At 32.9% G+C, this 14,285-nt stretch overlaps 1 protein-coding gene across 1 annotated transcript in view; it reads right to left on the bottom strand.

The window, feature by feature from the left end:
- Positions 1-587: 587 nt before the first annotated feature.
- Positions 588-14,285, bottom strand: part of LOC132950507 (uncharacterized) — a 34,354-nt gene continuing 20,656 nt past the window's right edge. The window contains exons 2-5 of the mRNA XM_061022006.1: positions 6,052-6,198; positions 4,690-5,055; positions 3,617-3,747; positions 588-2,414 (exon numbers count right to left, since the gene is read on the bottom strand). Coding sequence (XP_060877989.1) covers positions 2,228-2,414; positions 3,617-3,747; positions 4,690-5,055; positions 6,052-6,198 — 831 coding nt within the window. The 3' untranslated portion in view covers positions 588-2,227. The remainder of the gene's footprint in view (positions 2,415-3,616; positions 3,748-4,689; positions 5,056-6,051; positions 6,199-14,285) is intronic.

The following is a 14,285-nucleotide window of genomic DNA, read 5'->3' as shown; positions in this document are numbered from 1 at the left end:
GAAAAACTACATTTATTGATGTAATGTTATATCACAGGGATGGTGATGGTGCGTACTGGCATAAATAATAAATACGTTATAATATTTTATATAATTTGATGTTTACCTGCTCGCACGATGTATACCAACTGTTACACGTAGTGTAGTATTCATATTTCATTTATTACATTATGTATAGGTATAATGTTGTATTATTGTTGTATAATATAATATATAGGTTGGCACTTACATATTTGTCATATAAACTTAACACATTAAATTCGTATTCATTTCGCATATAATTAAAACGAAAACATCCTTTGATTTAGTTCATTTACGCTCCCCTACTCCCCTTAACCTGCTGCCGTATACTCGATAATATATTACAGTAGATTTATATAAATATATATCTATGACATACGGGCATATACCCGCCCACACAGTCTGTGCATTCAGCATAATATAATATGTATCATATGTATACCCACCATACCTACGTAAATAATATATCATACGGGGTGAACCATTTACCTGACTACACTCATTTTTACACGTCAATTTCTGTATTTTTTCAATTAAATTATGCTTTTTGTAGGTAATTGAAAATACTTATAAAAATATAAGTCTAATGTCCACATAATATAACACGATAATATTGTTATTTGTTAACGAACAATTATTTATTATTAATAAACATTTAAAGCAAAATATGCTGAGCGGAATTTAGATTGTAGATCACAACTCTTCATCTAAACTTTAAATGAATCGCTAACTGCAGAAAGGGGACAAGTCCATTTTTATCAATTTCGATTTTGTCATCATTTTTCATTAAACACGCGTAAATACATCGATTACTGCAGAAACGAGTCAAATACGACTATCCAAACGCTAAATATAGTGTTTGAAAATTTCAGTTTACTACAAAAAAGGGACATATTATGATTTCGTTTTTTGTCTCTTTTGAAAACTTATAAAAAAAATGGACCTATCCCCTTTCTACAGTTAGCGATTCAAATAATATACGTCTTACTAATACAAAAACCATTTATTCAATGCTCAGTAATATATTGTGTCAGCAAAATGTTGTTTTTCTGATTATAAAACTAAAAAAACATACAAAACCTCTAGGTATACAATTAGAAACTATAATAATTATATTTATTTTTTTTTTTTGTAAAAATGTAATTCTTTGTAAAATTATGCTTTTAAAACTAAGTACCAAAAATCTACTTGGATAATTATAAGCGTATTCAGTTAAATAAAATATTAATCACCATGTTTCACGTGGTACCTCTTATAGTCTAATATATGTACAAGTACTGTAAACGGTGATGGTTATATTCATTATATGTATTAACACTTATATGGGATGACATAATAATACATACGACTATATAGTATATTATAGGTATTATGTCTACAGTTAACGAACGTCGTCTATATCCGCATATAACGGTCAATTATAATATATACAGGATGATTCGCCAAGTATGCTCACCAAACGTATTAAGTTGTATTGTATAGTTGTATCGTCACAGGACAATCCTTAATGGCATAAAAAAAACATAAGTACTAGAAAATATGGTCTTTAATAGGACGTAACATTGACATTTGTTTTCTCCGTCTTACAAGTGCGTAACATAGCAAATGTACGGTCAGCAGACCACGTTTAGCTTTGTTCGTCTAAAAATATACTTATAAAACTTGATTTTAAGAACATTATCTGTGTTTGATTGTAGGTTTTTTTCGTTAATTCAGTTTTTAAGTGAGTTATGAACATTTTTAGTTTACGCTATATATTATATACGCACAACTTGCTAAAAAATTTAACCATCGTAAAAAACCCACATACAAACACAGATAATGTTCTCACCATCAAGTTTCATAATAATGGATCGATTCACTCTAATTTTTAAACTAATAACGAAGCTAAAGGTCATCTGCTGAGTATACATTTGCTATATGTTACTAGCTTGTAAGACGGAGACAACAAAATATGCTCGTGTTACGTCCTATTAACTTTTAAGTATAATTAAAATTTGCGGAATCAGAATTTTGATAAATTCATTATTACGTAGGAAAAATAAGGGTGAAGCGGTGAGCATGCTTGGTGGATCTCCTTGTTTATACAGCGTGTATCTCGAGGCGTTGACGACATTTCTCATGTAAATTGTCTCATTCTCCCAGATACTATGTGTATGTAGTGTAGAATATTATATTGTTTATGTGCACATACTGATGACAATGTTTATAACGTATTGATTTTGACCAGGTGTCGGTTTTCCGCGTTGGGCATAGCGTTTAGGGCCCACACCTGCCTATAATTCGTATTGTCCGTGAAAATCTTTGTGACCGCCGGTAACAGGTCATATGACTGCAACAGCACCTTATGGTCTTCCGCTGCGACCGGTACGCCGCCCGTCATGATACTCAATCTATATTATAAAATATATAAAATAATATAGGTACGAGTAAACTCGAGTAAGTCGTTGGCTTGTAGAAATTCTGTATATTATATTATGTATAGGTGTGGCAATGTTGCATAATATTTTGTATGAAATGTACTATTACTAACAGTTATATTATAATATTGATGGAAAAAACAAAAAAGAATTAATGAATTCATTATTAATTATAATTTAATTATTACCTATTTATTATGTTCTGAATATTTTACAATAATGATTATTCATTTTGTCATAATAGGTATAATGAATATTTAAAAAACAAATAAAATAATTAAATAAATTAAATAAACCCAATATTGATGCACTTTGCAAGACAAATAAATGCAATTGTAAGAAAGCAGACAGACTTTTCAATTATTCTAAGTGCCATTTAATTATGTACGATTACAAAGGTACAAATGAATGGGTAATAATAATACAATTTTAATTAATCTCAATAAAATAGTAAATAATAACTTATTTATTTAAATCGTACAATGTTATTTCATCAATATTAAGTAGGTATATAATTATTATCATTATTATAATTGTTTTGAAATATTCAGGATATAATAATTAGGTAATACCTAATACAAGGATAATTCAATTTTTTTTTTGTTTTTTCATAAATAGATATTACTATCCTATGTAATTATTGGTAATAAGATAGTTAATAAGAAATGTTGCATGAAAAATAATTTGTCTGTACTCGTGGTTCAATATTTCCCCGGCAATTTGTATATTGTACATTGCCCACAACATACATACACATGACATCGTACATTAGTACATTACAATAATTGCTAACGTACTCCTAACGGGGTGTCTCGTCCATACGTATTTATTTGCATGCGTCACAATGGCTGAAAAATTAAAAATTAATTCGGTCTTGTGTTTTCGTAAGAACCTGCAAATGCCATTGCGACAATGCTTATTATTATATGATAATCAGAGTTGCCATAATGTTTTAGAAAACGTATTTTAAGTTGAATTATTGATTTTAAGTGTTCAAGTGTATGCAACATGTACGTTTTTGTGGGAGGTGGGTATAGTGTGGTCGCAGGGTGAAACACCCTTGCAGTACTATATTGAGGCTGGTCCGTCGGGGACGAACAACAACCACGCGTATGATAATATTATCATAATGATATACGAATATACCTAAATGATATTGTTTTATTTATATTCACCTGACCGCCACGAAATCTCTGGTGTACACGTAGTTGAGACCACCCTGTATGTCAGCGTAAAACCCGCCCGAAACGCCCAGCTTGACGCCTTCCCAGTGCACTCGCAATCCAACCGGAAGTACGTCACCATTCTGCAGCGAAGACAATAATTTTCTAATTTAGTCTCAAGTCGTTTCGACTACGATAGCGGCGACTGGAGGTTCTACGTTTCCGTAAGAATTTAACGAATTAAATACGGTGACTCGGGGTGATGGCCTGTGTGCGGGAATAAAACGAACACGCTGTGTGCGGATATTATAAACACTATTAAAAAAGGGGAAAAATAGTTATTATATCATATAATACAGTATAATTATTACGAACGCGTTGTAATTTTAATTAAACGCGCGCGCGTAAATACAGTGTAGCGTTTCGTTGTAATAAGCGCACCCATATATTTACTCGACGTATTGTAGGTAAGTAGGTTTAGACGGTTTAAACGGTCGAGCAAAGGATATAAGAGAAGGTAGGTATGTTAAACGAATAAAGCGATGGAACTGGGATAACATTTTAGGGGAGGGCTTAGTTTTTAATATATTATGTAACGGCATCGAGTTTTCTAAGCGATTTATTATTTGATTTCTTTAAAAATTAAAAATATCTATCATATGAATAAAACGAATTGGTACATAATACAGTATTACTGTAAGGATGTTTAGTTTATAATAAACAAATTATTTTAAAACAAAGGAATATTGTTTTGTTTTTTTTTTTTTTATTAATGAAAACGAGTAAATAATTCTATTGATGTATATTGCTTTTGTTATTTATTTTTCATGAGCTACAGCTGAATAAACACTACTTTGACTTTCTTAACCTAGTTTCTATTTGACACGTACATAGCCGAAATCCAAAAAACTTTCTTTTACGCGTTAATCGTCATAAGTCAACCAACGGCTGACGAACTTACGGATTATACTTTAAATCCCGCATGTTTTTTGATATTGCGATTATACCCTTACGGCGACCCCCGTTTTATTCTGTCGCCATACGGACGAGTGTTATATAGTTAGGCGGGCTGGCGTATAATATACCTTTATGCTAGGCGTGATGTAAGAGGTCAAATTCCGGAGATCCTTGAACGAAGCCGTGTACAAGTCGTGCGAGCGCCTCGACGTCAAGTACACGGACGACTGACGCTTGAAGACAGCGATGCATTCTGCAGCCACATCCGGGTCGACTTCCGGTCCGTAGTAGTCCTGCTGTATAACTGTCCCGCCGTGGTTCTGGATGCGTAATGCGACCATGTACCAAACGCTCCTGTCCGGATCAAACACCGTGATATGTCCGCCGCGATCGTCGCCCACGTACACCTTCGTCTCGCCTTTGAACGGTCTTGCATCCACCACCAGCGTGGCTAGTCCCGAGCCGTTGAGCCCCCCGAGTTCCACCGACTGTATCTATGTGTGACAATAACAACAATCTGATAATAATACTATAATTTGTGGGTATATAGGTAAGCCAGAAGAGAGGTTTTGGTGATATTCTGAGTGGCCAATAACTCCCCCTCCCTCCCACCAAAATGTTTGAATTTCGTGATTTATGGTTTCTAAAGAAAGCGATCGGAATGTATATATTAGTTAAACAATAATAAAAAATGTAATATGTATATGTGATATTTTTTTTTTTTTAGATAAAAGCATTGATCGAATTTTCTTGTCTCAAATCTCATAATTTTTGGCACATAGCAGATCGGATGTAGATAGAATTTTTAAGAGAACGTTATTTTGATTTACTTATACGTTTTTATATAATTCATTAGAAAAATATAAATTGTAAACCACAAAAAAACGTTCCAATATTTCTGACACACCCGTTTTTCATATTATTGATTTTATTTTTTTTTTACCACAACTCAAAATGTATAAACTAGAAACTTGGAATTCTCATTGGTTATTACTTATTTATAATATTACTAAAATGAGATTACATTTTGCTATCTTGGATAAAAACAAATTGAGTATTTTGTGGTAAGGTTATTATTATTAGGTTTCGTTTTCTTTCATAAAATATTATGTTTCCAACCTAGTTTCGCTCACTGCTTAGAATCGTTTATTGTAGATTGATTATAAAAAAAATAAATAGAGATGTTAATCTCTTTTGTATTGTTAAAAACGTTTGTATTGTTTTATTTTAATTTTAATATTAACATTACTATTGGAAATGTACATGGGCTATGTAAATAAGTTTACATCAGCTGAACTATGATTTATTGGTCACATAATGTTGTTTGATTTTTAAAGATAAAAAAAAAATAGCATAGGTACCACCTGATCTATAATACATCCACCTAATTTTGTTTTGTTTTCGAGTACCGTATTTCAGTTTATGACGAAAAATATATCCGACAAAGTTGGAAGTGATATCGAAATAATATTTATATAATGTATACGTACACATTTGTAAGTCTTCAGGTCATAGACGATAATTTTCGGTTGACACTTGACGTTGTCATATCCGCTGTCCAGCACGTACAGGTGTCCTCTTAATTTGTCCAGGTCGACGGCAACAGCCGATTGAACGCGGCGACAGTCGTAGAGTTTCTATTTTAGCGGGAAAAACGAAAACGATGTGATCAGTCAATCCCGACAAGATGTTCAGACGAAAATCCCGCGCACCCTCCACCGACCCCAAACATCAATTTATATTATAGCCCCGAGCGTGTATAATATTATTATATATTACGATGCATTCGAACGCGATGGGAAATTAAAACGAGGTATATGTATATGATTACATTATAATATATGCTCACACGTTCACGTTTGATGTTTGAGTAGGTATATAATATGGCGATGGATGAAATATGTATTATAATATAATACACTGTAAATTAACCGTAAATACGTTAAATCGAGGTTGTGTGCGGTGTCAGATGAACCCTATGGTTAGGGCGACGGTGGAGTTTATTGAAATATTTTTCTTAAAATACACAAACCGAATTAAATTCAATACACAAAAGGTTCCTAATTAAATATTCGCCTCGAGCGATATTCTATCTGTACGCAATAACGCACTCTCCGTACACACACGCACTATATATATAAATATAATATACATATTTTAATGGGTTTCCGTTGAGTGTGCATAGTAAAGTACATAGCTGACGTGTACATCGTATTTTCACACAACTGAATATAGCTTTGGAAATGGTGATGACGAATAATAATAATATTAATATGATTTTAGTCCGAATAGAAAATATAACATATTTCACTGAAAACACCTCGAGGCCCTAATAACGGTTGTTATTAATATTATTATTATTATTTTTTTATGTAGGACCTCATCCAAATATTATAGTACTGCATTATTATATTATACTTCTCCTGGCGATGCCATTTTTACATAGGCCGCAGTTATTGGTATCGGTCTTAATATTAAAATAAATGTATCACTAATATAATGATAATTACTTATAACGTAATATTTTTTTAGTTTCTATACTCTGCAAATAAAAAAGCGGAGATTTTTCTTTACAAAAATGAATTCAATGTTTTGAAGTTGATTAATGAGGTTAGAAGCAAATTAACATTTATTATAAATGAAAAATAAAGTTAAAACAAATATTACTATCGGTCTTTAATGAACATAGTGATAAATTAATTTTTAAAGTTCTTATCGAAATATTCAAAAGGATTACTATATACAGTCAATAATACAGTAATAAATATTATATAGATATGCGTTAAATGCTTAAATATATAATATATATAAATGAAGATTAATACTTCAGGAGTAAGCCCTAAAGGATATATCCGATGCCAAATTTGTATTTAATCGTTCTTTGAAATTTTTTTCGCACTTTAATGAATATAAACTTATTTATTTAAATACATCATATTATTATTATTATTTCTTTTTATTATTTATATGTATGCTCCATACTTCTATGGATATAATTAGCGTTTCTGAAATACATTATATTTTAAAGATTTCTACAAAATATTTGAAGTACGATACATAAAAGGCTGAATTAACTTAAGTTATTTTAATTACATTTGATATAATCTATGTGTACATTATGTCATATTTTACATCATATATTATCATATTATGATTCTAAGTAAGTTTTTAAGATTTCTAATAAAATAAAAAAAATTCTGCGGTCGGCCAAATCGATTTGGTACGATCAATACCCACAATGTCTGACGCAATATCGACGATTTTATCGTATAATATTTTATATATATATATATGTTTGTGTGCGTGTGTCTCCACAATCATCATTACAGAAATATTGTGTTTATAGGACCGGGTCACGGACACCGAGAGCAACATCTGTCTCGTGACAGACATCGAAGGTCGAAATGTGTTTATAATGTGGCCACGGTGGATGCGATCGCAGTGTGCGCGAGTATTATAGGCCTGGGAGTATACACATTATTTATAGGTAGTTAGGTATATACACGGTATACGTAGGTAGACCGTAGGGCGTAGGTATATAGGGATACTACGCATTATCGCCTAGGCTCGAAGAAGAAGAAGAAGAAAAAGAGCGCTGAGAAAGAGGAAGAAAATATTCTACGAAACTAGTTTTTTTTTCTCCCGATACGATCAATGAGTTTATAATATATTATGTAAATATATATAATATACATATTTAAGCGAGTGGCGAGCGTAATAAACAAAATATTATATATATTTTTTTTTTTATTATTGATAAAGGTGCGATTATTGTGTTGTTGCGGCCGTAAAAATACAGACGCCCCCCCGAAATGATTTCGACCAAAGCCGCCTTTTATCGTTTCGTGGTAATTACAATAGACGTCGTCACGAGAGTCGGTTCTAGAAAATATACCCAACAAGCCCATTTAAATAATATAATATTATGTTATTATTGTTCTATACAAATCAAACGCCACCGAGCGAAAGGTGCGCGCATCGTGAAAACGTCACACAGCAAAATAATAACAATAATAATAATCGAACTATAATACTACTTTCTCACAGATAGCAATATGCCCTTCGAACTCGAACAACGTGCTTTATATAGTATATATACCTATTATACACAATATACGTCTCATCTATTATAATATAGGTTATAATAATAATTGGGTAGATCCCGTCGAAAGATACGGAACGTGTACGTTGGTCGTTGGTGTGGCTCATTTGCAGTCGAAATAATAATATAATAATAATCGCTAACAATACCTCTGTATCAGAATAATTCGGAAGCGCTCTCGTACATTCGACAACGGTGGTTTTCGATCCGATTCCCGGGCGCGGGTGATAATAATAATAATGAGAGCTAGCAATGAAAATGTGAATGAAGCGTCTTCATTCCAAGTTATATAAAGAGAGAACAAATCGTAACCAGCCGTTATAAAAAAAAATCAATGTTTGTCCTACTTGTAACCTTTTTGTCTTTGATTTAGGGGGGAGTATGCTCTTCCTATATTGGTTAAAACTGATATTAATAATGTATTACCAATATTACCATTATGATGTTTGCACCTCCAAATCCATAGTAATAACACCGCATAATATATAATATGTAGGTATATGTATTTAATCAATCTATAAAAAATAACTGGAATATCAAATATAAGTAAGTAAAAGAATAATAAAAACGTATGAATGTATTAAACATCTAAATCCCGATAATGAGTTGTGCCAATCCCACAAACAACCCTTCCGTCGGGCTGCTATAAAAATTAGAAGAAGTCCCACTTTATTTCCAATCCACCAATAATGATATTGATAAAAACACGTCACGATACCTTTTCACCGCCACGGATATAAATAATACAATGATAAGGCATTTGTATATCAGGTGTACTACCCCGCCTTTATTCCTACAAATGGTGCGAGACATTTAAACATTGTAAATCACTTAAAAACGTTGTTGATCTCCTGACAGGACCAAACACAATAAAATATATTACATTTAGCCACCGACGTAAAAATATCTCAAACAATTCTCGCAAGATGACATTTTTTCGAAAACTGAATTTTGCTTATGAAATCTTACATCGTCGCGTGTTATTAGATTATGGCAGTTGAGGTCAGAGAGCAATTAAGAAACGCCTGTATTATATTTTTTTAATGGATACCCATAAAGTGTATAATGTATATTCTACTTAAATATTAAATCATAAAATTATGTTACGTGTTTTGTAAATTGTGATTTCTACGTACAAATGCACGGTTAAGTACAATAAATTTTAACGATGTTTTACCGATGTACAAAATATGTATATCATATTTAATGGTGTAGATGATCTGCAGTATTCTTAATAAATTAGTTGATCCGCAGTATGCCATACCCTTACCACGAACGTAAATAATAATGATAAAAGTGTAACAATAATACAAAATGATATAGATATATAACATAATAATAATATAGAGATCGCAGTTTGTTTGACCATGTTTGTGTTTTATAAACGAGACACTACAATACCGCCGCCGACGTAAAATGTGTTGTGTGTAAATATATATTTTTGCCTGCGCTGCCTACGTAAATGTGAAAGTATTTAAGACCATTTTCGGACACGACCCGTACTTTATACATAGTAACCTATAGGTATATATACGGTATCGTCATATAGGTACCTACCTATAACGGAATAGAATTGAATTCGTTTCTCAACGTGTCCGTCGCGTATGGCCGGGGCACACACAGCGCTGCAATACGTAATAATAATGCACAGGTCGTATAGGTACGAACACAAACGAATACGAAACGCGAAGAATATAATATAATAAAAATATAATATAATGGTGGAAGGAAAAAAAAACAGCGAAAACCGTTTGCGTCTCGGGCAGCAGAGGTTAAATCCAAAAAAGGAAACGAGCTGTGGCGGCGGCAGTTGTGCGCGCTATCCTACTATATAGCTCTCTCCCCCGCCCCTGGCTCACACACACACACACACACACACACACACACACACACACACACACACACACACACACATATATAAAATAATATAGTATATAGTTAAAACAACGTTTTAACTTCGTCGCCGTTTTTATAGCGCGCACACGCACACACACGCACACGTAAAGCACGCGCGGGGGTGAAACTCGAGTTTGCGAAATTTTCCCGACCAATCGATTTCGGTGCGGTTAACGCTCGCACTCCGCGAATTTCGCCTCCGCACGGCCGGTGTGCGGGTGGCAGGTTAATATATATATATACATATATGTATATTGTATGTGTATGTATATATATTATGTATATTGTATGTGTATGTATATATATTACGTATGTATATGTATATATTATAATATAATATACGCACGCAATATATACAACGACTGCAGTGTTGCACGTGCGTCGTCACCGAGGTGGATGAATAATATAATAATGATTGGCGGGGGTGAGTGCGTATTATTATTATTATTAAATAAGGGGTGAACTAATACAACGCTCGTTTGCCGAAAAAATTCGTTTCTTCCGAGTAATGTCGACCGCATACGACCTACCCGGTGCAGATCGCCGTGTTGATGTTTTTTTCATAGGTACCTTTACCTATATACACGTATCAAATGTCGATGTAACAGCACGGGTCGATGCGGTTCTTTTATACAGTTACAAATTTAAATTCACCTCCTACGACAGCGGTGTCACGTTAAATATTTGATGCACAATTTATGATTCCATATCCATTTTTATTAAAGAATAATTAAATAATTATAGTCGCGCACCATATTGCTATACATTAATTTATTTCTATGGCGATTGTACGACAAGTTAAAAACTGCAATATTAATGAAATAAAATAAATAAGACTTTAATTCATTAGTTTTTTGTTAGAAATCTTGTTTTATAAAAAATGTTGTACAACATAGGAATTTATCACTAAAAAAGACACCTTATCGTAATTTTACCATTGCATTTTACTGCACCCCTCCTCTCTTTATTCTCTACTGACCGCCTTCAATTCCCGATTTCTGCTTGGTAAACCTTAACTGATAAGGCTTATCATACATAATGTTTCACGTCGACATTGCGGGAAACTATTATATTATTGTTTATATATTATGAGAGAAAACGTGCGTTGGTTCTGTAAAACATACTATTATTATTACGTGAATTCGTATTTACAGCGCAAAATAATGTCGACTGCGGAAAGCCATTTTTATAAACATATATATATATCATAATACTCCTCCTCGCGTTCATTTAACGTATAATATTATGTTATAATTGAATAATATGATAAAAGGTACATGAAAACTGCAAGTTATTATTATGGCCAAGTGTAATATATAAACTAAAAACCCAAAATTATCGATTTTTTCCGTTTCCCTATACAGGTATTAAATTTGTGTAGAAGTACCGACCGTCAAGTTACGTAAGCCATGACGCATGTAGGTATATCTTCGAAGAAATCATTTACATTTTACGCGTTCCTTCCTCATATTATACTTTAACCAAATCTAAGTACCTAGCTCTATTCGTCTAAAATAATGAGCAAACGCATATTTAGTATCGTGTTTTTACAATTGTAATAATGTACTTAATATTTAGTTAGTTAACCTATAACAGTTATTTTCGAGGTGTTTTATTTATTACAATATAAAATAAGATAGTACATAAAATTATTAAGTAACGAATTTGTACTCAATCTTAATAATATATTAAGTGGATCGGTGGCGGACAATTATTGTAAATAATTATTATTTCATTGTACATGACTTGTACATGCGTGTGCGGAAACACTCCACTATTTCTTTTACACACAGTCACACACACTAATGATCACTTACTACACGCTCATTTACAAGACCCGCATGCATGCAATCTGAAAAATTGCCGGATTCGAACTCCTTAAAAACTGTCCGCCACCGATCCACTTAAAACACATTAAAATGAGAAAAAAATCAAACTATTGTTCGCAATAATTAAAACAGTACCTACTCATTATAATATAATAATAATATTATTATATATAGGTACTTAATATTATATAAGTATGATCACATATTTTATTTAAAAAACGAGTACGACGATAACATTTAATAAGAGAATATATTATTATAATATTGCATAGGTACTGCCTATATATATATTTCTAATTTAGTATATATTATAAACATCACACGTATATACTATGTATATATATATATATATATATATATTATGAGGGCCGATTATATTGACGACGAGGAAGTGGTCGGCGGCGGCTGAACGACCCGAGGCTAACGCGCGAAGATAGAAAAGTCGTCCGCCCGCGTGTTATATACGATTGTAATAATAACGACCGTTAAAAAATGACTTAACTTTTAACCCGTTGACGACCTTGCGTGCGGCGCCGCGTTCGCATAACAGGCGTTGTGGAGACGCTGTAAACGAGCTCAGAAGAGAGAGAGAGAGATTAGTGAAAAAAAGTGATAGAAAAGAGACCCGAGTTGCTGATATATTATCATAGATATAATAATAATAATAATATAGTGCAATAATAAATATCAACATAGACGCTCGCACCGTTCATTAGATAGGTATACCTACTACGCGCTCAGTGTATACAGGGTGTCCCTGTCGATTACTCCTTCTGTTTGCCAGACTTGTTTTTTCCTTCAAGTTATAATCATTTCAACTACGTTTATATTCTTTCAGCGAGTTCTCGAAAAAATAGTTTCGGACCAGAACTATAGCATTAGCCGGAAAAGTTGTAATAGCACTCAGACGTGCCCAAGTGTCATATTTAAATTGTATAATACAATCAAATGTGAATTACCAATTGTATAGTAGTATAATATACGACCCTAAATTGTGTGCGACATTACGGCGCCGTGAAGGTTAGTCGGAATAGACTTAGTGGCGCTACTGCGTCACAATTTATCCACCTACTAAACATGTGTTTACGACAGACCGCGGTACGACGTACAAACACCCTGTATAAACATATATTACATATTATATGTATCACGACCGTCGTCTGTACGTATAACGTATATATAAATATATACAAACATATTAATATACGTATATATATAAGGTAATAGTGTATATATACCTACTTATTAATATAACGTATAAAATAAAACTGCGCATTTCACCCGAGAGACGTGGTGTTATAATACTTTCGAATGGGCGAATATATGGTATATAATACGTACATTATATATACAATACATATAATATGTGCAGTGTGCATACAATATTATAACATAGGCTTGCGCGCCGGGCACAAAGAAAACGAAATAATAATAATAAATTATTACAAACTCGTTAACATCGCGGGTGAAAAGATCTGGGTGAACGCAAACGGCGGTCGTCGTCGTGGCGTGTTGTTACTCGCGTATATTAAATACCGTGTACATAATATTATATTAATATTATAATAGTATTATAACCTATATGTAGTTTACTCCGATCCCCGCACGTAGCTCCCGAGTCGTTTTGTGAGGCTGCAGCTATAATAATATATTATTTGGTTCCACGACACCCGCGACTTTGGCTATGAACGCGAGGAACGATACGCGGAGGGGTGATCGGTAAGAAAGAGTATAATAATATGTAATGGTATGGTTGGTATAGTATAATATAATGTGTAGGAAAGTCGGCGAGAAAGAACAAAAAAGTTCCCGGCGTATGCGCATATTATTATATTATAAAAGGCACGTCGGGAAATATATGTATCAGTGGTACTTACAATATATAGGTAATAAATAA

Source organism: Metopolophium dirhodum, chromosome 8, assembly GCF_019925205.1.
Source record: "Metopolophium dirhodum isolate CAU chromosome 8, ASM1992520v1, whole genome shotgun sequence".
NCBI lineage: Eukaryota > Metazoa > Arthropoda > Insecta > Hemiptera > Aphididae > Metopolophium > Metopolophium dirhodum.
Note: the sequence above shows the minus strand (reverse complement) of the source record. Positions and strands in the feature narration are given on the sequence as shown.